The sequence below is a fragment of the Torulaspora globosa genome, chromosome 7 (genome assembly GCF_014133895.1).
Source record: "Torulaspora globosa chromosome 7, complete sequence".
Lineage (NCBI taxonomy): Eukaryota > Fungi > Ascomycota > Saccharomycetes > Saccharomycetales > Saccharomycetaceae > Torulaspora > Torulaspora globosa.
The window spans coordinates 382,432-405,026 of NC_050733.1; the positions used below are offsets into that span (position 1 = coordinate 382,432).

At 43.6% G+C, this 22,595-nt stretch overlaps 8 protein-coding genes across 8 annotated transcripts, besides 1 other annotated feature; 5 read left to right on the forward strand and 3 right to left on the reverse strand.

The window, feature by feature from the left end:
- Positions 1–187: 187 nt before the first annotated feature.
- Positions 188–1,630, forward strand: ATG19 (Atg19p; the record flags this gene model as incomplete). The annotated part of the gene is made up of 1 exon (XM_037285141.1): positions 188–1,630. The coding sequence occupies one exon, from the start codon at positions 188–190 to the stop codon at positions 1,628–1,630; it is 1,443 nt and encodes a 480-aa protein (XP_037141037.1).
- A 353-nt stretch (positions 1,631–1,983) lies between these two features.
- Positions 1,984–3,297, forward strand: SUP45 (translation termination factor eRF1; the record flags this gene model as incomplete). The annotated part of the gene is made up of 1 exon (XM_037285142.1): positions 1,984–3,297. One exon carries the CDS (start codon positions 1,984–1,986, stop codon positions 3,295–3,297), a length of 1,314 nt encoding a protein of 437 aa, XP_037141038.1.
- Positions 3,298–3,409: 112 nt separating this feature from the next.
- On the reverse strand, positions 3,410–5,680 carry MAK5 (ATP-dependent RNA helicase; the record flags this gene model as incomplete). Its single annotated transcript, XM_037285143.1, has 1 exon — positions 3,410–5,680. The coding sequence occupies one exon, from the start codon at positions 5,678–5,680 to the stop codon at positions 3,410–3,412; it is 2,271 nt and encodes a 756-aa protein (XP_037141039.1).
- Positions 5,681–5,851: 171 nt separating this feature from the next.
- BMT2 (25S rRNA (adenine2142-N1)-methyltransferase) lies at positions 5,852–6,793 on the forward strand (the record flags this gene model as incomplete). The annotated part of the gene is made up of 1 exon (XM_037285144.1): positions 5,852–6,793. One exon carries the CDS (start codon positions 5,852–5,854, stop codon positions 6,791–6,793), a length of 942 nt encoding a protein of 313 aa, XP_037141040.1.
- Positions 6,794–7,523: 730 nt separating this feature from the next.
- Positions 7,524–12,695: a sequence feature (contains an internal stop codon and 4-bp deletion near amino acid 1725, relative to T. globosa strain CBS2947; CBS764 sequence confirmed by independent Illumina and PacBio assemblies).
- Positions 12,696–16,534: 3,839 nt separating this feature from the next.
- On the reverse strand, positions 16,535–17,377 carry REX4 (putative 3'-5' exonuclease; the record flags this gene model as incomplete). The annotated part of the gene is made up of 1 exon (XM_037285145.1): positions 16,535–17,377. One exon carries the CDS (start codon positions 17,375–17,377, stop codon positions 16,535–16,537), a length of 843 nt encoding a protein of 280 aa, XP_037141041.1.
- Positions 17,378–17,589: 212 nt separating this feature from the next.
- On the forward strand, positions 17,590–20,907 carry AVO1 (Avo1p; the record flags this gene model as incomplete). Its single annotated transcript, XM_037285146.1, has 1 exon — positions 17,590–20,907. One exon carries the CDS (start codon positions 17,590–17,592, stop codon positions 20,905–20,907), a length of 3,318 nt encoding a protein of 1,105 aa, XP_037141042.1.
- A 283-nt stretch (positions 20,908–21,190) lies between these two features.
- On the forward strand, positions 21,191–21,400 carry ATP19 (F1F0 ATP synthase subunit k; the record flags this gene model as incomplete). Its single annotated transcript, XM_037285147.1, has 1 exon — positions 21,191–21,400. One exon carries the CDS (start codon positions 21,191–21,193, stop codon positions 21,398–21,400), a length of 210 nt encoding a protein of 69 aa, XP_037141043.1.
- A 129-nt stretch (positions 21,401–21,529) lies between these two features.
- Positions 21,530–22,420, reverse strand: BRX1 (ribosome biogenesis protein BRX1; the record flags this gene model as incomplete). The annotated part of the gene is made up of 1 exon (XM_037285148.1): positions 21,530–22,420. The coding sequence occupies one exon, from the start codon at positions 22,418–22,420 to the stop codon at positions 21,530–21,532; it is 891 nt and encodes a 296-aa protein (XP_037141044.1).
- Positions 22,421–22,595: the final 175 nt, after the last annotated feature.

Here is a 22,595-nt window from a genome sequence, read left to right on the forward strand (position 1 = left end):
TCATCAAAGATATTTAATTAATTAGGTTTATTTCTTAATATTCGTCTTTCCATAAGTAATTCTATACGAACAGACCTCTGGTATAAGGTTAAGGGAAGATAGTAAGATAATGAAAGGATCAACCATTATGGAGTACTGGTAGAATTCAGTCGACTCTAGAGTCAGGAATCCAAATCAGAATTAAAACATGTCGTTAGGAAATGCAGGAATTGTTTATGGGACGCGGGGAGAAGTCTTTGAAGGGCAGCGTGACGGGAGTTTAAAGGATTTCATTGCGTCTACGTTCAACATACATAACGTCTTTCAGACCAAACTAGTGATGGGCAGATGTATTTGTCATGGGAAAAAGGCGTTGGAAACCGATAAGTTGCTGGACAACGAAGAGGAAGCCAATAAGTTTATCTCATCCAGGGATTCAAAGAAGCCCCATGTCATCCTCATATATGATAAGCACGGCGACTCATCTTCCGTCAAGGAAAGCAACCCCGAGAAGAATGACAAAGGAAATGTTGTCATTTCCCCAGAGCAATGGGATGATTTAGTATCTTTACTCAAGAAAGTCGAAATTACGCTGAAGGAAAAAGAGAAAGACCAGCATCATGGCGGAGATGTAGTACACCCCCACGTTATATGCGACGGTTGCTATCCAACTGAGCAAACGGACGCGAGTGAGATCCGCGGGCCAAGGTTCAAATGCTTGACTTGTCACAATTTCGATCTCTGCTCGTCTTGCGAAAGTAAGGGCTACGAGACTTTTGGACATAAGAGAAGCCATAACATGGTGAAAGTTAACAAACCTACTGAGAATGATGTGCTGTCAGCTCCGGTGGGAGCCACTTTGCAATCAGCAAACAAGGTCTTCAATACGGATAAGGAAGTCGTGGTTGACATTCCCGCTGACAGGAAGGATCTGTTTGATATGTTTTCAAATCTGGAGAATCTCGATGGAGTGGTCCACGGCTACACAATGTACAAGAAGTGGACGGAAAAGTATGATGACGACAAGATCGACGAGATTCTAAAGAGTGCTAGTGCTAAACCAGCAGTCAAAGCCAGCCGTTCGAACAAAAAGCGCGCCACGCAGGCGAAGCCGTCCATCAAGCAGGGAGGAGTGGTCGTGGAAGTGGCGAAGAAAGATAACGCCATGATATTCCACCTTCGCAACCGAGACAAAGTTGCCGTTCCGGGCGGATTGACCTTTGTGGGTTCCGCGATCGAGAACGGGGGTCACGACGACGGCTGCTGGGAGCTGCCCATGGGACCTCACGAACTGCAACCGGGCAGCCACAAGGTACTCAAGTACAATTGTCACCCCGGAGTTTTCAACTTCCCGACGTCAGCCAAAAGCAGGATCACTCTAGTGGATGAACAGAAAGATGTCAAGTACGAAGGCTTCACCAATTTTGAGCCAGGCTCACACTTTATCCTACACCACTCCGGCGCGAAGCCCCAGCAGGATCTTGTGCTGATCAACGACGTGGACACCTTACAACTGCTGGATAAAGACGATTCCGACAGCGTCATCAGCTCGTCGACGGTCACGAATGACAACGACACCTCGCAATCCGTCTCAAACCATGAAAGTTTCGATTGGGAAGACTACGACTTTCTCAGCGAGAGCGACGTCTGAACATACATCCTTTACCTTTTTCGTTACTCAGGGTCCCGAGCACTCCTTTGTCGCCAACTCTACCCGCACGAACACAGACAGCGGCTTAGCCACCAGGCCACGGCCGCCATCACCGTAGGTGACTGAACGCAGACCATTGACGGGCTTCATTTCCAGCTAAATGGACTCTTCCATATTTTAGCTCATTGGATTGAGTATCACGTGATACTTTTTGCTTACGCTGATTAAAATTTTTCAGTGGATAGCATACAAGGTTGAAGAAGAGAGGATGTAGAAAGTATACATTTCACTAATCTCAGGGCTCTTAGCTGTTCCAATTGTTGTGTTAGGAAGCTTAATCGATTTGAGTGATAATGGAGACTGACGCTGAGAAAAATATTGAGATTTGGAAGGTTAAGAAATTAATCAAATCGTTGGAACAGGCCAGAGGTAATGGTACATCGATGATTTCTTTGGTTATTCCACCCAAGGGACAAATTGCCTTATACCAAAAGATGTTGACCGATGAATATGGTACTGCGTCGAACATCAAATCCAGAGTTAACCGTTTATCTGTGCTTTCGGCGATCACATCTACGCAGCAAAAACTAAAACTGTATAACAAAGTGCCACCAAATGGTTTAGTTCTGTATTGTGGTGATATAATCACGGAGGAGGGTAAAGAGAAAAAGGTTACTTTTGATATTGAGCCATACAAACCAATCAACACTTCGCTGTATCTTTGTGACAACAAATTCCACACGGAAGTGCTTTCGGAGCTGCTAGAGGCAGACGATAAGTTTGGTTTTATAGTGATGGACGGTCAGGGCACCCTGTTTGGTTTGCTTTCTGGTAACACGAGGACTGTTTTGCATAAATTTACAGTGGATCTTCCCAAGAAGCACGGCAGAGGTGGTCAATCTGCTGTCCGTTTTGCGCGTCTGAGAGAAGAGAAAAGACACAACTATGTGAGAAAGGTCGCTGAGGTGGCAGTGCAAAATTTCATCACGAATGATAAGGTTAACGTCAAGGGTTTGATTCTAGCCGGTTCTGCGGATTTCAAGACAGATTTGGCCAAATCTGAGATGTTTGATCAGAGATTGGCATCCAAGGTTATCAAAATTGTCGATATATCCTACGGTGGTGAAAACGGTTTTAATCAAGCAATCGAATTGTCTGCAGAGACGCTAGCCAATGTCAAATTCGTGCAGGAGAAGAAACTCCTGACGGATTACTTCGACGAAATTTCACAGGACACTGGTAAGTTCTGTTACGGTATTGATGACACTTTGAAAGCGCTGGATCTTGGTGCTGTCGAGACATTGATTGTGTTTGAGAACCTGGAGACTTTGAGATGCGTCTACAAGGACTCCGAGAACAAAGAAGTGATCAAGTTCACAAAACCTGAGCAGGAAGACAAATCATATGCCATTGACAAAGCTACCGGCCAAGAAATGGATTTGGTCGAGGAGCAGCCTCTAATCGAATGGTTGGCGGAGAACTATAAGAACTATGGTGCGACGTTGGAATTCATTACTGATAAATCCTCCGAGGGTGCACAATTCGTCACTGGTTTCGGTGGTCTAGGGGCCATTTTACGTTACAAGGTCAACTTTGAGCAGCTGGTGGACGAGTCAGAAGACGAATATTATGACGAGAATGAGGGCTCTGACTATGACTTCATCTAAGCTCTAGATAATATGAAGTAGTCGCAGACGTTTTTCTATAAATGCTTGCTTTGTACATTATCGTATGCCCTTTTGGCTTTTCTTCATGTGTCACGAAATCGCAACGATGGAGTTAGTGTTTACTTCTTTTCTTCTTAAGCTGCTCCAGGGCATCTACCTTTTCGTGCCCAATAATAAAATCATGCCCTCTCTTTTTGACCAAATTATCCGCAAGGTTGACGAGACCACCAGTCAAATATTTCTTTCTTAGGTCTTTCCGCAATGGCCTTCCTAGCAACTCATCAAGTTCGGCCTTTAAACCCCTCACGCGATCCTTGCTAATGGTTTTATTTATCTTTTTTGTTTTGTTTTTGGCTAGTATGACATCTTTGTCTTCTTCATCAGAACTTATATTAATTTCAAGGTCTTCCGCCGCTTTCTTAAGCCAGTTATCATCTTTCTTTAAAGATGTGGAAGCAATTTCGTTATCAGCCAATTTGCTGGCTATTTTGCTTCGTTCTCTCAATTGCGTAACTATATCGGTTTCAATAGGTAGAAGTGGAACGGTTTTCTGCCATTTTTTCTTCTTATTAGCTGTCTCATCCGAGCCGCTTTTTAAAGCCAACAATTTCCTAAGTTTCCTCAATGGACCTTGTGCTTCCTCAGGAGAGCATAACATAACCGAAACTCCCTCCTTTTCAGCTCTAGCTGTCCTACCAGATCTATGAATATAGACATCGGCACTTCTTGGTAAGTGGTAGTGAATAACGTGCTCAATGTTCGGAATATCTAATCCCCTAGCAGCCACATCACTTGCTATTAGAACGGTTGACTTGTTAAGGGTTCGATTCTTCTCAGATTGCTGTTGATATCTCTCCAGGTTTCGTAACCTATTCTTCTGGGTCATCGAAGAATGAATTTGAAATGTAGGTACTTTCAGATGATTCAAGTACGCATTTAGCTTCTTCACTGAATCAATAGAGTTGCAAAAAACGAGAGTGGTACCAGGATACATGGTAACGAAATAGTAACAGTACAAATCACGTTCTAGAGGGCCGCATTCAATCAGTGACTCTTTAATCTGCGAGCTGATTCGCTGCTCACTGTTAGTATCAATTATTATAGGTTTGGATTTGAAATGTATCTTTTTCATCAGCTGCTGTAAGACAGCCTCCATCTCATCCGAGTGCTTATCTCTCTTCATCTTTGACCATGATGTCGATGACAGCTTGCTGAACAGGTCCATGGCAAATGTTGCAGAGTATACCATTGTTTGCCATCCTTGATCACGGACATTTTTCCTTCTACTGTTACCCAAGTGCTTAAGGATCTTCTCGAATTCTTCGAAATGTCCGTCTTGGAGCAATCTGTCAGCTTCATCTAGAATTAAGGTCTCGATCCGTGCAAATCTGTCTAAAAGCTTCGTGTTTCTTTCAATAAGCTCCAGAAACCTACCTGGAGTAGCGACAACAATCCTTCCACTTCCCTGGTAATCTAACAAACGTTCTTGCTTGTGAATTGACAACCCACCGGTCAGAGGAATTATGGCATAAGGTGAATTCTTTAAAACTGCTTTACCAAGTGCCTGTAAATGCTTATTCACTTGCTGAGCAAGCTCTCTAGTTGGAGTGAAAATCAAGGCGACTGGAGAAGTATTATTTTTACTTTTCACCAGTCTCTCTAGGACAGGTATACCATAAGCCAAAGTCTTACCGGAGCCAGTAGCTGCTTTCCCCATTACATCTTTACCCTGCATAGCAACTGGTATAGCCCTCGACTGAATCTCTGTGGGTTTAGAAAACCCCAGTTTGGCAAGACCTTGCAGAGTTGTAAGCGACAGCGGACCGAGCTTGCCCCATTCTGGCAGTTCACTGACTTCGATATCATCTAGGTCGATATCAGTCTGAAATACATTTGGTTGCAACTCATCGTTGTCATCATGGGCACTAGCGTTATCGTCAGCCTCTTGTTCCTCATTCTCGTTTGTTTCATCAGCAGATATATCGGAGGTTTCACTAAACGATGATGCTTCAAGTTCACCTTCGTCGACGTCATCGAGGTTTTTAAATTCGATTAATTCGTCTGACTGCTTTTCCTCGGAAGATTCTTGGTCCGAACTATTTCCACCATTTGATTGTCGAACCTTCGATTCATCCCGCGCTATGAATTGCACTTTACCATCGACAACCTTGACATCGACACCATCAATCTCTTCTAACCCATAAAAACCACCAAAATCGCCTAACGTGTCTGGGACTTGAACCGCCTTCCATTTCAAATCCGATGCTCCCACCACGATCCCTTCCTTTCGACTGTTTTTCGAGGGAGCCCTCCTCAAGGGAGCACGCTTGGCCTTCCTGGTTGATGACTTATTGTTCTTGCGCAGTCTATCAGCAGAGGCCATTCTCAAGCTTTATCTTTCGAAATCTGCTGCTTTCTTGACATCTCATCGCATCTCATCGTGAAATTTTTTTTCTATCCTTCCGCCTATGTCTTCAATCAACCGAGACAGCGAAAGCGAAGCATCTGCCTGCGAAGCAGCTCTACGTGAGCCTTCACCTTCAGCTACTCGGGGATGTTGTCGCGAAGAAAGAGAAGTATCACGGGCAACAAGATTTCCAAATTCGCTGAGGTAAACATCAAACCCAGCAAAGCACGACGGATCATTCGACGGTACCATTTCCTAAACAATAAGAAAAGAATAATATGCAATCGACTTGGTATAGATACCGATCATCCGGACGATGAACCACAACAGAAAAGAACCGGAACTTTTGACTCCACAGATATGGAAAAACTGCTCCTAAAGGTCCAGGACAAGAACTTGTCACGAGAGCAACTGCATCGATGTCTTCAGTACATCGAAGCAGAGATCACGAACCAAGGCGGCCTAGAAGAATACCAACGCGCCAGTCGAATTGGTCAGTCCAACGCCAGAGGTGGAGACTCTTCCAAACTGCTAGTCTCATGGTTAAGGGAACTCAAATACAATCGCGGGAAACCGATGACGGCGTTGGAAATCGGCTCTCTGGACTCCGAAAACTGCATTTCCACCTGCGGAATTTTCAACCCAGTAACGAGAATAGACCTGAACGAGAGTAACAACTCGCGTGGGATCCTGCGACAAGACTTCATGGAGCGTCCCATACCGAGCAACGACGACTCCCGGTTCCATCTGGTCTCCTGCTCGTTGGTCTTGAACTTTGTACCGACTCCGGTGCTGAGAGGCCAAATGCTGAAAAGATTTCATCAATTCTTGAAAGGTCCCAAACTACTGTTTCTAGTTCTGCCGCTACCGTGCATCAACAACTCCCGCTATATGGATCAAACCTACCTTGTCAAAATGATGGCCCATCTGGGATACCACCTTCTCAAACACCATGAATCGAAAAAGCTATACTATTCCCTCTTCACTCTACAACGCCAACCTAGCCCTGATGACAAGGACATCACTTTCGCGACGAAGAAAATACTACATGATGGTCCAAAGATGAATAACTTCTGTATAGTCCTGTAAATGTATTGTCCATTAAACGATCATTAGCCGCCCACCTCTGCTCACTTACTAGGTTATCGCTTTTGTGGCAAGTCACTACTGACGGTGAAACCGGGTTACAGTGACACAAAAAAAGTAAACCATCGTTCCCCACGAAACCTTAATCTTGCGCAGCATCAATGCACTGATACGCCCCGCAGCTTTCCTTTTGACCAAACCTCCCCTACACTGTGGCTTTTTCCGCTCGCCGCGGAGCCGGCGATACCACACTGAACCCGAAGGTCGGGAAAACGTTAGCAGGGCTGGGCAAAACGGCGCGAGGCCCTATTTAGGTTTCCCCAACGGTACCCATAGGCAGGGTTAGAATATCGGTGGAGTTGTTGATAGTCAGTGGTGAAGGCAGGCTCATCATTGTGGTCTAACTTGGATGTAAGTAGAAACAGGGACTTTTGAGGTAGCCCATCTAGGACTACAACAACAGCATAAAAAAAATAACCGATCACCAAGATCAAAGGGCGATCAAGCTAAGAAAGATAAAGTTTGCAAGTCAACCTTTGTCAGGTTTTGACAGTCGCCTTTGTGAAGAAGAACAGCATTAGCAGGATTGGCGAAGGACCTGCGGTGATCTTTGAGTAAGCAAGAAGAGACAGAATAGTTGGAGTTGATACAGGACTCTATTTGCATTGTCGTAAGAATTCCTTTTTTTTTTTTTCCTTAACATAGTTCTCAAATTTGGCGGTTCTATGGCTCAATGTCAACCAGTGGGAGTTCTTCTAAAGTAGACTCGCTTGTGAGACGCATATGTTTACAAAGGTTATTTCCTCTACTTCCTGTGAAGTCGACGTTGCCGGATTATAGCGATGTTGAAGCTGATGAGATGTTTTTGATGTGCAGGTCGATTCTTATGGACGCTGCTGTAGCGCAGGATATCAGCCCGGTAGTTAATCAGATAGTGTCTTTGATTGAGCTGACACTTCGAGATGGCTCTATCATATCGGCAGAGTCTACCGAGGAGGCAGTGCAGTCGATACTAGTGTTATCGAGGTTGCTGAGTGATGTTCTCGAATATTACTGGGATTCCAATGAGATGACCAGGGCGGTGAGCAGGTGGCAGGGTGCGAATGAGGATGGTGTTTACGAGAGACAAAAGAGGTTATTTACGAGCTCCATGGTTGGCTATTCTACCCACCGTCCTTGTTTCCATACCATCTCGCCGCCTCCTTTGCATATTGAGGACGCCAAGAAGGCCCTGGACATATGTTCCAGAATTAAGTTCAATACGAAATCTATTCGGATCCTAAGAGACATGTCCAACAGCCTCTATGGGAGTTCGTCAGCAGTGGCAGGAAATATACTACCGGCGTATCAACAGTACCTGAGGCAGAGAAACTATCCAAACTATGCTACTAAGGTAGATCTAACGGTGGATTATATCTTGAGATTCTTAGCGGCTTCTAATCCTACAGAGTTTACAAGGTATATTAGGGCACTGGTACTGAAACCATTGTTGGAGAGTCACACCGTCATAGAGTTAAATGTCATACAGCATCTTGATCTGATAGGCTGCGTTTATTTAAACCGAAGGAACCTCGCAAATTATTTGGAGATGATCAAGAATTTATCCAGCGCAATCAAGAAGACGATATATCATTGCATGTTGTTGTATTACGCGTCTAGGACACTGATGTTTTGGATCATGGCTAGACCTGGAGAGTACTTGGAAGTTTATCGATATCTGAAGGATGCCCAATCTAGTGGTGGTTCGCCCGCATCAGAAAAGAGCTCAAGCATCCACTCATCGGAGACAAATTTTGACGTTGATGAACAAACGAAATCAATATCACAACTAGTCTCTTCATTGTTTGACGACGTTTATTCTACTTTCAACGTTTCTGCAATGTTGACAGCCGTTCCTTCTTACAATTCGAGTTCCACTCCGCAGTCAGCTTCATCACATACCGCGGTACAATCTTCACATCACACTCCACCCAGCGCATCGGCACTATTTCCTTCCTCCGGACCGCTGTCCCCTCCTCTATATGCTAGCGTACCGCAGTCCGGAACGCCGCCATCATTACCGACATTGACGGCTTCTGAGAGCTTTGCCAAGCAGTCTCTTAGTGAATCTTTACCAGCAACGTACGCGCAAGATACCCTAACTCATTCGGCCAGCTTGGATGACAGCGGGCTTCTGTCCAAGAAGAATTCAAATGCCAAAGAAGATGAATCGTCTGGTGTACCTCACTTGAAGAACATTTTGGATTTATATACTACTTCCGACGATTCAGAATCATTATCCCATACCTGTGTTCTGAGGTTCTTAGCGACGCTGGTTGTCTTGGATCCCGATGTATTTCCTGAATTGAATGCCACGTCTTTCAGAAACATAGCTGACGCCAAGAAGAATGGTTCTGATGATGTTGAAGAGAAAGAAAAAAGTCAGAGTAGTATAAGGCATCTCACTCATGGATTGAAAAGGCTAACCACGTTGCCAGTCGCGAAGAAGAAAGGTATTAAGTTCATGACTATGTTGGTGAGGAATTTAAATGGGTCACTACTGGTGACTGATGTAGCTTTCTTGGATACAATGAGAGCTCTCCTTACCTTTTTCACTATCAGTTCATCGATAGCGCTCCTTGATGACGAGATTCCATTGGTAATATTCACCAAACGACTGTTTCCCACGCTGGCGGTGAACCTCGATGTCGGAACAAACTGGGAACAAGGAGCTAAAATCAATCCTTTCTTACAAAAATCTCTGGCACGTCATTCAAGGTTTCAAGGTCGCTCTAGGATTGAGTTTTTTGCTGCCGCAATTCAGCTTGATCAAGGAGAGTTTTTAAATCACTTACACCTTGAAGATTTGGCAAGAGATTTACAGCTTAAAAGGTTAGGTCTCTACACAGAGGGATTCAGAAATTTTTTCCATCTGCCGAGCACAAGAGCGTTACGCAAGGACACGGCTTCCAAGACTTCCGTTTTTTTTACTACACTTTTCTCCATTATTCCCGATATCTTGCTTAAGGCTTTCCCCTATTCTGATGACAAAGTCTCAGATATCGTTTCAGCAATTGTGGATGGCTCAATTCTTCAAGAATTGGATGAAAGCAATTTATTCAGATCAAGCTCACAGTCTTCTACATCCTCAACGCTTTCAACATCACCCTGCCAATCAATAAGGGCGTCACCAGCTAGTCCAGCAAACGTAGACACTAACCGAATAGAACATTCCTTAGATGCAATACAATCGAATACAGCAAGCTCATCTGAAACAAGTTCTATAAGCACCTCAACTAATCAACCTGATCCGCAACTTGGGCAACTAGCAGCTCCTAGAGCACATAGAATTTCAATCTCTATGAAGAAAAACCTGCTTATGTCACCAGGCACCTCCGAAGTGGAAGCAACTCAACAAATAACTCGTGCTCAAACAGAGTCGTCATACAACACATCACCTAATACTCCAAAAACTGTCCAGTCTTCTCTGAGCCAAGCAAGGTCAAGAAGGGCATCTGACGAAAGTTTCCCTAAGCCCTCAAAACTATCGAACCCTTTGTTCGCCAATGAGACCGTGATGAGTGCATCACTGGAGGAATATGACGATGCCAGAAAAATCATGGTCAATATATTCAGCATTTTCAAAAGATTAACGAACTATTTCATCCTACCAAAATCGGAGAAGATTGACGAGAAATGGGCCTCCACCGGTTTCAAAACCATTATCAAACCTATTTTCGTCGCCATTATAGACTCCGACAGCAATTTACAACAGACAGCTCAGTCATTCATGGATGTTTTGATCAACTATATCCCCGGTTTTAGTGAAGGATCCGATTCAGCGGCCATCCGTGGTTGCTATCTCTTATGCAGTTATACTGTGACATTATTTTCTACTGCATTGTTTGATCTTAAACTTACCAATAACAAGCGTGAAGTGGTTATCGATATAATTGTGAAGTTTCTGAAATTGAGAACTCAACTGGCCAAGGGTTCCGAGAATTCAAAATCCTTAAATGACCTCATGGATGTAGAGACTGAAACATTTCCCTTGATCGCTGGGACTATGGGAAGAGCCTTGCTAGTGTCACTGTACTCGAACAAGAGCAGTGTGCAAAAGCTTTTGAAGACGGCATACGGCGAGTTTTGCCAGGTCATGAAATTTCATGAAAAGACCATAGGTTTTATCCCATCACCATGGGCAGACAATCTAGGATTCGTCGAAGCAATGTCTCAAGATAATTACGTGGCATCTGGCTCTGTTGCATTTCAGCGTCGTCTTAGACTTAATATTTTGAAGTACATCAAGAAACCGGATGCGACGTTGTTAGATTCAATGAATGTCATCTATAAAAAGTGGCTTGCATTCTCGCGGTCCAAATCGTTGTCTCAAGAGGAACTGGCTGACTTCAGAAGTTTTGCGGGTATTCTAGCATCCATATGTGGTGTTCTATTAGCTGTCGGAGACGAAAGATCTCCTCATTTGAAGGATCTAAAAATTCAAGTAACTAACAAAATGGATTATTTCATCAAGAAGCAATGTTTGTGGTTGAATAATCCCAATTTATTGACCAGAGAGAATTCAAGGGATATTTTAAGTACTGAGTTGCATCCATTGGCGTTCAAGTTACTCTTCTCAAATTTGAGGTCAAAAATTGCGGACTTGAGCTCTGTCGACTTATCCGAATCGAGCCACGATCTTTCTTTTGTTCTACTTGAGCAGATCATAATAATTTTGAGGACTATTTTACGTCGGGATGATGATGATAAAATTCTCCTATTGTTTTCGTTGGACGTTATTGGCTTTATTGATCAGCTTGTAGAGATTGTTGATAAGATTCCGCACCAATCCGTGAGGTTCTTCAAGGCTATCATTCAAATGTCAAAAATGTTCCGGGCCCTTGAAAGTGCTGAAGTTTGTTTAGGAGTGGTAGGTCACTTTCACTTGAAAAATCGATGGTTGAGACTGGTTACAAATTGGTTCAATCTAACTATAGTTAAGGATTATGATCTGATCAACTTATGCAAACCTCATCGAGAAATGGATTTGAAAAGGCGCGATTTTGATTATCTTTACATCGATACCCTCATTGAGTCATCAAAGGCTCTTGCCTACTTAACTCATGATGTTCCATTGGAAGTGCCAGCATCGGTGTCTGAGGAAGAACTGAGAAGATCTAATTCGGTGGTTTTCGGCAATTACTTCAGCATCTTCTTGAAGGGACTAGAAAAAACTACTGATCTAGGAAAGTTTCCAGCTTCTTTGAAGCACAAGATAAGCACTTTAAATGAAAACGTTATAATTGCGCTAACTAACCTTTCGAATGCCAATGTCGATGCCGGATTCGAATACTCGCTTCCGATGGGATACTCACCAAACAGGAATATTAAGTTGGCGTTTCTAAAAGTTTTCATCAATATATTCAGCAACTACTCAACCAATAGAAGCCCTATGGGTAAGGCAAAAACGGAGGCCATTAATGAAATTCTGCTGCATCTGATAAAACATCCCAATATTGCTACCAAGACAGCTGCCGTTTGCCCTGCAAGTGATATTGAGGCATGCGCAGCCGGGCTCATAACAGCCTTTGATAGCCGTAACGCTTCTTATGTCGTGGTCACCGAATTAATCGCGGAAGAAATAAGAAATGCACCAAGGCACATGGATATATTAAGACGGAATAGCTGTGCTACCCGTGCTTTATCTTTATTTTCGAGGTTAAAAGGTTGTGAGTATTTGGTTCAAACTTTGAACCCCGTTTTATCAGAGCTTCTGGAGAAAGGCGAGTTTTTCGAAATCGAGAAACCGCAAACCGATTCAACCGAGCAGGTTAGGCTCTTCGTGAAGTACATGAGAAAGTTAATCGATGCCATAACAAATTCAGTACCCATTTTCCCGCCCGAACTTTTTATTGTTTGACAAACAATACTTCGGTTAAGAAAAAGTTTCCTGATTATGCCTACGTCGCCGCAGGATCCTTTATGTTTCTCAGATTTTTTTGCCCTGCTTTGGTTAGTCCTGAATCCGAAAGCATCGTTGACATATCGCAGCCGCACCAAAAGAGACCGTTCATCACTTTGGCTAAGGTCTTACAGAATATTGCAAACGGTACTGACAATCTCGCCAAATGGCCATCTCTGGAATCACAGACAGATTTTTTGCGGGAATGCAGCAACAGAATTTTCGACTTTCTCAAGGAAGTTTGCCGAACTGATCGTGAGATATCCATCCCAATCAACCTGAATCCGAAACCTGTGGCCTTCGAATCGAGCTTTTTGCATAGACATCTGTATACCAATGAATTGGAGATTAGGAGAGTTCTTGTGGATGAATTACAGTCAATGGCAGATTTTGAACTTCTTAAAAATACCATACTCATGATGGATAGGAATATGGCGGTTCTTGGGCAGCCGAAGGTTGAGTTCAGAAACGAGATACCATCATTCATTAAGGACCATATGGAAGAGTACCCCCAACTTTACGAATTCATGAGCAGGCATGCGTTCAGGAATGTCGATTTACTTCATAGTACCGCTTCTTTCGCACACGAATCAATGTCCTCCGATGGGATTCCCATTTTAACACTGACTTTTGGCAAGTTTTCGAGTAACGGCTTTGATGTAGACACAGTTGTCTACAGAACCTTTCAAATCTATGCCAGGATATGGTCAGTGAAACATTATCTGGTTTTAGACTGCACTGAATTTGACGACCGAGAAATAGACGTAAGGAAGTTGACCTCGATGTTCTCTGGCTTGCTCCCACCACTAGCTCTCACGAATTGCAGAGGATATTTTTACTTCAATGTGGGCGAAATCTTCATAAGCAGGTGGAGTGCACTCTTTAGCCAAGTCAACCCTTTCATCATTCACAAGGTGCCTCATCATTTTTTGAACAGTTATACGGATCCAGATTTGGCAAAATCTCTCGGTTTAAGTGGACGAAGTCTTGAAGTTCTTCAAGATGTTCGCGTGTCCTTACATGATATTGCATTATTTGACGGAAAGCTTAATAGATTTACTCCCGTGTCATTGAAAATCGGTAATAAATACTTTCAGGTGTTACATGAAATCCCCAAGCAATACAAGTTTCCAGGTTGGGACAAATTAGTTAGCCTGAAATTAAATGATGTTTACGAAATCAGCGAAATCACATCAGTTGAATTAACTTCTACGACTGGTGTGAATGCTGAGTTCACAGTTAACATGAATAATTCAAGGAGCCTGATACTATGCAGTTCAAAATATCTGGAGATCGTGAAAATGTTCTACTATGCGTTGGACAGGATAGAGGAGGAATTTGGTATTGAAACCACTTCACTCGCTATGAAGCATGATGTAGATGAAACTGAACTGAAGGAGCGCTACGATATTATCAGTCACTTGTTGCTGATAATCTGGGTTGGATTTTCGAGTGACGATGAAGTCATCAGATCAGTCTCGTATAATCTTCTAGCGGTCACGCAAGAAACATTTCACCTGGACTGTGGTGTGAACTTTCGCAGGGCATCCGATGTTTATGTCTCGAATGACTGTTGCACATTTGTTTGGGTGGTGGCAGAGTCATTGGCAAAAACTGCACCTGAGCTGACGTGTGGAGTCTGTAAGTACTTCCTGGATGCTCTTGAGAATAAGGTTATCCTCCACGAATTGGTGCCACGAACCTTGAGTTGCTTATCTTACTGGATCCCAAATTTGTACAAGTACGTTTACCAAATGGATGAAGAGGAAGGACCGGAGATTGTGTCAAACATCATCCGTACCCTGATACGCCTGACAGCATCTGAGGCAAGCTTTAGCGTGACCTATGTGCAACAAATTTGGCTGCTTTTGGCTATAGATGGGAGATTGACACCTGTAATCGTCGAAGAGATAGTGAATCATGCCCTGGATAGGGATTCGGAAGGCCGTGACTGGAGCAGAGTGTTATGCGTGATTAGCGCATTACCCACCATTGAAGTGGCATCGCAAATCATCAATCGTTTGATGATGGTTATGAAGTCGTTTTTGCCTTCATTCAAAGTTGAGGCATCGACTCAAAGCTGGTCCGAGCTCTCAATATTGGTTCGAATGGCATTACCGTTGTTTTTCGAGAATCCTTTGATGACTCAAATGTTCTTGCCTGAGGCTTTATTCATCATATCCTTACTGATAGACGTTGGGCCAACTGAAATTCGAAGCTCTCTTCATGCACTGCTGTTGAATGTTGGGCATTCTATCTCCATTAATGAAGCTTTGCCGGAGGATAAACGGAAGAAAGTTGATGAGATCTGCGCCGTCCTGTCCCGCCAGCGCGCAAAGTTTATGTTTGGTTTTAGCGTCGACAAAGGACGTCTGCTCCAGAACTTTAGCGCCTCCTCGTCCTTTGCAAGTAAATTCGCGGCTTTAGAACACTTTACTGGCAACCTGATGCAATTGATTGAATGTTCGTCCTTCAGTGAAGCGCCACGATGGAAAACAAGGTATAAGAAATATCTTATGGATGCCGTGTTCAATAGAGACTCATTTTTGTCTGCCCGAGCTATGATGATCCTGGGCATAATTGGAAGGACGTCTACCTCTGCGTCCTTGTGTAGGCATCTGTTGGAGGAAACGATGAAGGTTACTGCTCACCCTCAAGTGTCAGACGAGTCGATTTTCCTATATATTGCCCACATCTTCACGTACAGCAAGATTGTGGAAGGGCTTGATCCGTCTATCGGTCTAATTGACCAGTTATTTTGGCTCTCCACGGCGCTAATTGAATCTCCCCATCCAGTGGTATTTGAAGGTTCCCTTATTTTTATGACGAAATGCCTAGTTTGTTTGTATGAACATCACTTCAATTCCAGAACTGATGACTGCACTTTGATCTCTGCTTTGATGAAATCTCGCGTGTTTGCAAAGACATTATTGATAGAGTTTGAAAAGATGGGAGGTGCTAAATGGGATGAGCCGAATTTCGCTCATAATATTTTAATGCTGATAAGCCGTGGACTCTCACTACCGTTAGCAAAGAGCGGTGTGCTTGAATCCCTGAATTCGTTATTTCGATATTCTTGCCGCGAGCGTCATCTGCGCCAAGAGTCGACCCATTATCTATGCTACATGTTTCTGCTTTATCTCTTGCAGTCTCCAGAACAGTTTACTAAGATTTTGAGGGAAAACGGCTTTGATGAGGAAATGATAGAGTTCAATGATAACAACAGGATACCACGGCGGTTAGCTGAATGGCTAAGCTCCGATAAATGTTGTCCCAATATTACTCTCTACCAAGGCGCTGTTCTGTTCAATAGTTCCATATCGGACGAACCATGCAAATTGCGCTTTGCACTAGCGGTTCGATATTTAATCAATGTTACACCAACAACCATTTTCAAGGTGTTTACCGTTGTGGAGAATGAGTTCCGGAGAATTGCGGCTTTTGAGACGGCTTCAGAATTTGTCTGGGTTAGTTTCGATATTACCAAAATGCTTGTTAAGCATCCCGAATTCAATCACCTTGAGAACTACAATAAAGAGATGCTCCGGACACTGGAGCGGCGCGGGTTGCAATCTATCACAAAGGTCGAAATTTATGACCAGAATGTCAACAACATTTTCGCACATTTTGAGGCTAACTCTAAGCTCATTTACAATAGAAAACGGCTGATCACCATGATTCTTTCGAGGATGACATGTTGTGTATGATAGTTGTATATATAATCTTCAAAACTAATGACTCTTATTTTACGTTGTTACTATGACAGATATTAAATGGCGCAGAGATTTACGTGTGACATTCAATTAGCTATTCCCCGTGTGCGACTTGTGCCTTGCTCTATTCAGACGCTCAAATTCTTTTCTATCTGATCTGTATATTAACATCGTTATTCTTGCGTCCTCGATAGGCGAATGCTCTCCCACTTGAACCTCTCTCTTCAGTATTTCTTTCGCCAGCTTCTTCAAGCTTGGAGTCTTGCCCTTAGCGTAAGCCTGTCTGAAGGGCAAATGCCTCGATGTATCTCTGATACTAGACTTAGGATGTGATATCAACAGAGACTCCAAATCATGTTTGATCGAGTGCCCGACGAGAATTCTATCCTGCAACAGACCAGCGACCTTCTTCTGAATCTCTCGGAATGGGACCGCGTCCTTCATGTGTTCAGGCCTCACACCACTAACCCATGTCCTCCAATCGGTAACTTTTTCTCGAGGCTTCACAAACTCATCTAGAATAACATGTCCGTAGTAATTCACCAATGAAACCCTCGCCAGCGCAGATTCTTTACCCTCTGGCCCTACTCCGACAAATTCACAGTCCATGGCAAGGTATTTCCCAATTGCCGTGGCTTTCTCGCCGCTAATTTTTCCAAATAAATGTTCAATGCCCTCGGCATCAGGCTTACCGACACCTGTCTTGGTCTCCTTAAACTCGAACTCCCTTCCTTCCCTCTTATTTTGTTCAGATTTTTCAATTTCTCTACTCATCGAGTAAACCATGCTCATGATCCGGCTCTGTTTTTGTTTTCGATTGGTTCCAATCGGTTTCGCAGCCGCATTCTTCTTCGACTTTCTCGAGCTATGGCGATCTTTGGCACTCACTTTCTCAGATTCTTGCAACTTCAACCAATTCGAAGACAATGCCATCTTCAATGCCAATTTATCGTTATCTTAGCTTGTGTTCTGAACGCCTAAAAATCTTGTGATTATCGATGAGATGAGCTAAAAGTTCACTACTGTTTAAATTTTTCGGACCCTCTATAGTATCAAATACACACTGACAGTGTTAAGGTAAGCTTATATAGAAACTTAGGAGCTTATATATAAGAGGGTGAGAGATTGGTGAGAATTCGAAGTGGATGGATACTGTAGCATGTCTAAACCGGCTGCGTGCTCAGTTTCTGTGGGACTGTCCCGAGAACGAGCAGATGAGGCGAATCATCAAACCGTATATGGCTGGTCAAGAAGGCTCCATTGACGAGGTGGCTACATTGTACATAGCACCAGATGGCCATGATATGCTACCAGAGATGGAATCCCCGCCTCTTTCTTTGACGAACATGGATGGTTACCTTTCGAAGAATAGGCCGTTGTTGGCTAATGCTAGACATTACTCAAAGTCAAAGGAGTTGACGAAAAATGCGAGAGGAGAAGTATCGGTGGCACGTAATAAATCGAATAAGGACCAGAAGGATGTCGAACGCGAGCGGCAATCGATAAGTGCTCAGAATCAAGCAAGACATTCGGCTTTCGACACGGTTACTGAAAGACGGCTCCCAGTGTCCATCAAATCTGACACAACGTATCGAAAGCATGATAGCGATTCACAGACGGACAGCGACGAGCCAGAGGCTGATGATTTTAAGAAGAAAGCCAGTCGGAGGCTCTCAATCTCGCGAATATTCAAGGGCAGGCACGAATCTAATGGTAGGAAAGACAATAAGAAAAGGCGTGAGCTCCAGAAAAAGCGGCGAGATATCAATTTTGATATCAACTTTGATTACGACGAGGATTTGGAGGAGGATGACGACGAAGAAGAAGACGAAGAAGGGGAAAATCTGCAGTCTCGTTTTTTCCAACTCGATCTGGAGTCAAGTAAGTCATCACACGCAAATGGCGACGAAGACAAGGATCCAGGGCTGAACAGACCGAACAGCAGCACTACGGGTTTCAGCAGCCGCGCTAATAATGTCGCGCCTGGTACTAGTGCCACATTAAGTGCCAACAATCGAAAATCACATTTTCCTCAAAACATAATGCCAAGGGCCTCATTGGTGGACGGTGGAAGGAACGGCAGTTTAAGATCGGATCGATTGCAAAGGGTGAATGGCCACGAGAATGCAATCATAGGTGATCAGAAAGATAATAGAACAGCTGTGGAGGGTGAGGAATACGGATCCGACCTCGAATCTTATATCAACGAGCAGGACTTGGATAATTTGGATTTGGATGGCGAGGCTTTGACGGATGATAATGATAATTTCTCTAAAGTGAACCTGAGACTCAGCTCTACTAATAAAAACGTCGAGAATCAAGAAGAAGGATCAGTCCCGAACGGCGATCATAGATCAAGTAGTGGCTCATCATATGGGAGGTCCCTTTTAGACTCAGATTTCAGCGGCAGCAACTTCATGAAGAAGGAATCTTCGGCGATTGATAGCACATCTTTCCTGGATGACTCTGATATGCAACCGGCTACAATGTCTCACTCTATCCCAATGACTCTCGAAGACTATGGGATATACCATGGTCAAGATGATTCAACACTTAACAATGTCTTTGACGAGGCTGTAATGAACATGAAGAAGTCATCCAGAACACAGTTGAGAGAAAGGAGATCGTCGAATTGCTTGATATCCCATAGTCTTGGGAGTACGCGCCACTCCAGTAGCTCGAATACCGGGATAAAAGGGAAAGGTCATACGCGGTCACTTTCCACTGCAAGTAACGATAGCAGTAAAGTTAGAAGCGAGTTGGAGAAGAAGTGCGCACTTGGTCCTGGTGGGAGGCAAGGAAAGCTAAACTTGCCACCGAGTATTTACCGCAATGGATCGACTCCAAGGGGAAGCTCTCTCGTCATACAGAAAATTACTGATTTCCCGAAGCCCGACACTTCTGACTCTCTTTTATCTTCATTGTTCAGTCGCAGGAAGCAAGCGAAAGCGAGCGCGGCAGATATCCTGGAGTACTTCTCCTTTGTCTCTGGAAACAAGGTCCCGAGAGGTGAAGCAAGCACCATAAGCGTATATATCCAGTCTTCCGCCAAGTATAAACGGCATCCCTTTGAAGCAAACATCAGAAACTCGGCAACCATATTTGAGACTATTGGGTATATCCTTTACCTCTTTTCAACCAAATTCAAGCCAGATAAAAGTGAAGGAGATGGTCTGAACGAAGATGAAATTAAAGATCCAAACAAATTCTGCCTTAAGATCGTTGACGAGGACGGAGAGCCTTTTGAAGATGATTTTGGTAAAATCGACAGACTGAAAACCATTCAATCGCTCTCTGACAATGAAGTAGTGCTTTGTAAGGTAAGTGCAACTGAGGAGAAGTTAAACGAAAAGGAAACTCCACTTCCATACGACCTTCACGGTGAGATAATAGACAATGCTCAAATACATAGTGGTGGGAACTTGCGATTAAACCAGTTTAGCTATTACAAGCCCATTTTGAGCGACGAAACGAACAAGAAAAATGAGAACTCAAAAATCATATCCGTGAAGGTTTACTTATTTCCCTGTGGGAACAAAGAGTTTAATTATACTATCGTCGAAGTATCAGTTACATCTAGTCTGAATGATATATTGGTACGGTATTGTAAGATGAAAAAGATGGATCCAAATGAATATCTTCTCAAGGTTCCCGATAAAAAGGTAGCATTGAATCTTAATGACACAGTTCTTCGACTTGATGGCCATCACGAAGTCGAGGTTGTTTCCAAAAGAGAAGCCCGGGAGCTTCATTTAGAAAAATGCAGACCAGACCTTGCCAAACCCAATCTGCCAACTATTCAAAGCACTGATTTAACTCCAATGACCTTGGACCCTTCTGCGTATCTGAAACCCGAATCACCAACTGTTACGAAGGTAGCATCTCTGGAAAATAAACCGTCAACCAAGTACAGGAAAGCGGGTTCCAAGCATAAGTTGGTGCTCAGCACCCAGATATCCGGCTCGAGCAACACAAGTGGTAGCACAGTGAACGCATTCTTTAAGGCCAAAAACTCATCAAAGGCTTCGCTGCATGGCTCGTACTACGCACCTGACCACTCCACACCTGTCTCAGGTACCATGAACACCGGTGGTAGTAACAGTAACTATCCAGAGCTGCTATCCGGCGCGTATCACAAATACAAGGTCTGGAGGAGGCAACAGATGTCTCTGATGAATAAACATGAGAGAGCGTTAGCACTGGATGGTGATTACATTTACATCGTTCCACCAGAAAAGCATTTGCACTGGCATGAAAACGTCAAGACCAAATCCATCCATATAAGTCAGGTTATTTCTGTCGCTAAATCCAAGAGAGTCCCCGAATACTTCAAACTATTCATTCGAAGAGGGCAGCACGACCTCAAAAGATACTACTTCGAGGCGGTATCCTCCCAAGAATGTATGGAGATTGTTTCCAGGATACAGAACTCGCTGAATGCTTATAAGATGAACCATAAGTAGTTTTTGTGAGAAAGTTCTTCGCCCTTGCAAGGACTAGGCAGAACACTCCTACGAGAACTGACTAAAGTTTATACACTGTCTGACCCAGTGAATTGAGGAGGACATAGATCTCATAGTAGTATATCAATCCTATTTAAGCTCAAGTTCCTTTGAAATTCGCATTCTCATTGGTCCATTTCCGCAGCGCGAAAGCGCTTCATTTTATGCACCAGTCAAAGCTAACCTCGAACTTGCAACCAGAAGAACACGGAACTATCGCAGAAATATCAAGTGAAGTGTCAAAATGGGAGCCGGTTATCAAATCTTGGGTAGACATGTTCCATCTCACCATCTGGCTTTAGGTACTTTGGGCCTAGTCGCCTTAATTGTTGTTCCAAACCCATTTGCTGCTAAGAAGCCAAAGAGCGTCAACTTTGGTGCTGGCTCGAAGGAAGAAGAGCAATTCATCGAAAATTATCTAGCCAAGCATACCGAAGCTGCAGAGAAACACTGAGCTGCTGAGATCAATCCTCTTTCAGACTTTTAAATATTCCATATCATGTTCAAGGAGAGAATATTTACCACCTCGATTGAACTATTTATGTGTTCCACTACTGTACAGTCTAATTCATTAAGTATCTATTTAATCCTTGAATAGTGCTTCATTTGATAGCGGATCCGCAGCGAGAACGTTATCTCTCAATTTGATCTTTCTTTGAACCGCTGCTTCAGCTCTTTCTTTTGCGGCATTGGCAGCCTGCTGCTTCATTTGGGCTCTGACAACGTTTGGCGACACGTATTGCTTGTTCTCGTAGATCTTAGGTCCCCCAAAGGACCCCTCAAGGATAAGAATCACGGTCATCACGAACCTTGGCCCGATCTCCACAAGCGAAATGTCTTCCTGCTGATCTGCCTTAAGCTCGTATTCATCCTCGTTTCTAGCGGAATGAGAAATCTCATAAGTTCTGACCCAGATCTTGTCATCTACGATGCTGAACGACATAACATGATCGATGAACGGCTTGGATTTTCTCGCCATGGGGGGAACTCCAAAGTTGTGAATCAGTAGCTCCTTGACCAGTTGGTAATGTGGCGAGGTATCGAACCGGTGGTCGAACGATAGCACCGGGCGTGAACCCTTCAGGCAATTGCCTGTGAAATTCAACTCATCCATCGTATGCAAGTTTTGCAAATAGAACTTAATCGTCGGGCCGTTGGGTGGCTTGGAGAGCCACAAATACAAATCCTGGTGTTTTCTTGCCTCGAAGAACAGGATGTTATTGCAATTGTAGAGCTCAGCGATCTCATTCAATTGCTGTAAGTCTTTTTTAGTGTCAAGTTTGGGCTCTTTCCTGGAATGTGGCAACAAAGAGTAGAGATCCTGGATCAAATGGCGATGTCTGAAGTTCACACCTCTGCTAGAAATCAGCAAAGTACGTTGTTTGTTCATAAACTGTTTCTCATTACGTACTATTTTCTTGTCCGATTGCGATCTTTTGTCCTTACCTGCCAATGCTTTGTAGATGGAAGACATCGCTGGTTTCAAACTGAGTCAAATGATTATATTAACTGTTAAGTAAATTATCTCAGGGACAATCCTTTCAGGCAATCAATTAGTTCTACCTATTCTACTGCTCATCGCTAAGCTCATCGCATCTAAAATTTTTCAATTAACGGTTGTCGCTCAGCACGAAAGAGAAAAATTATGG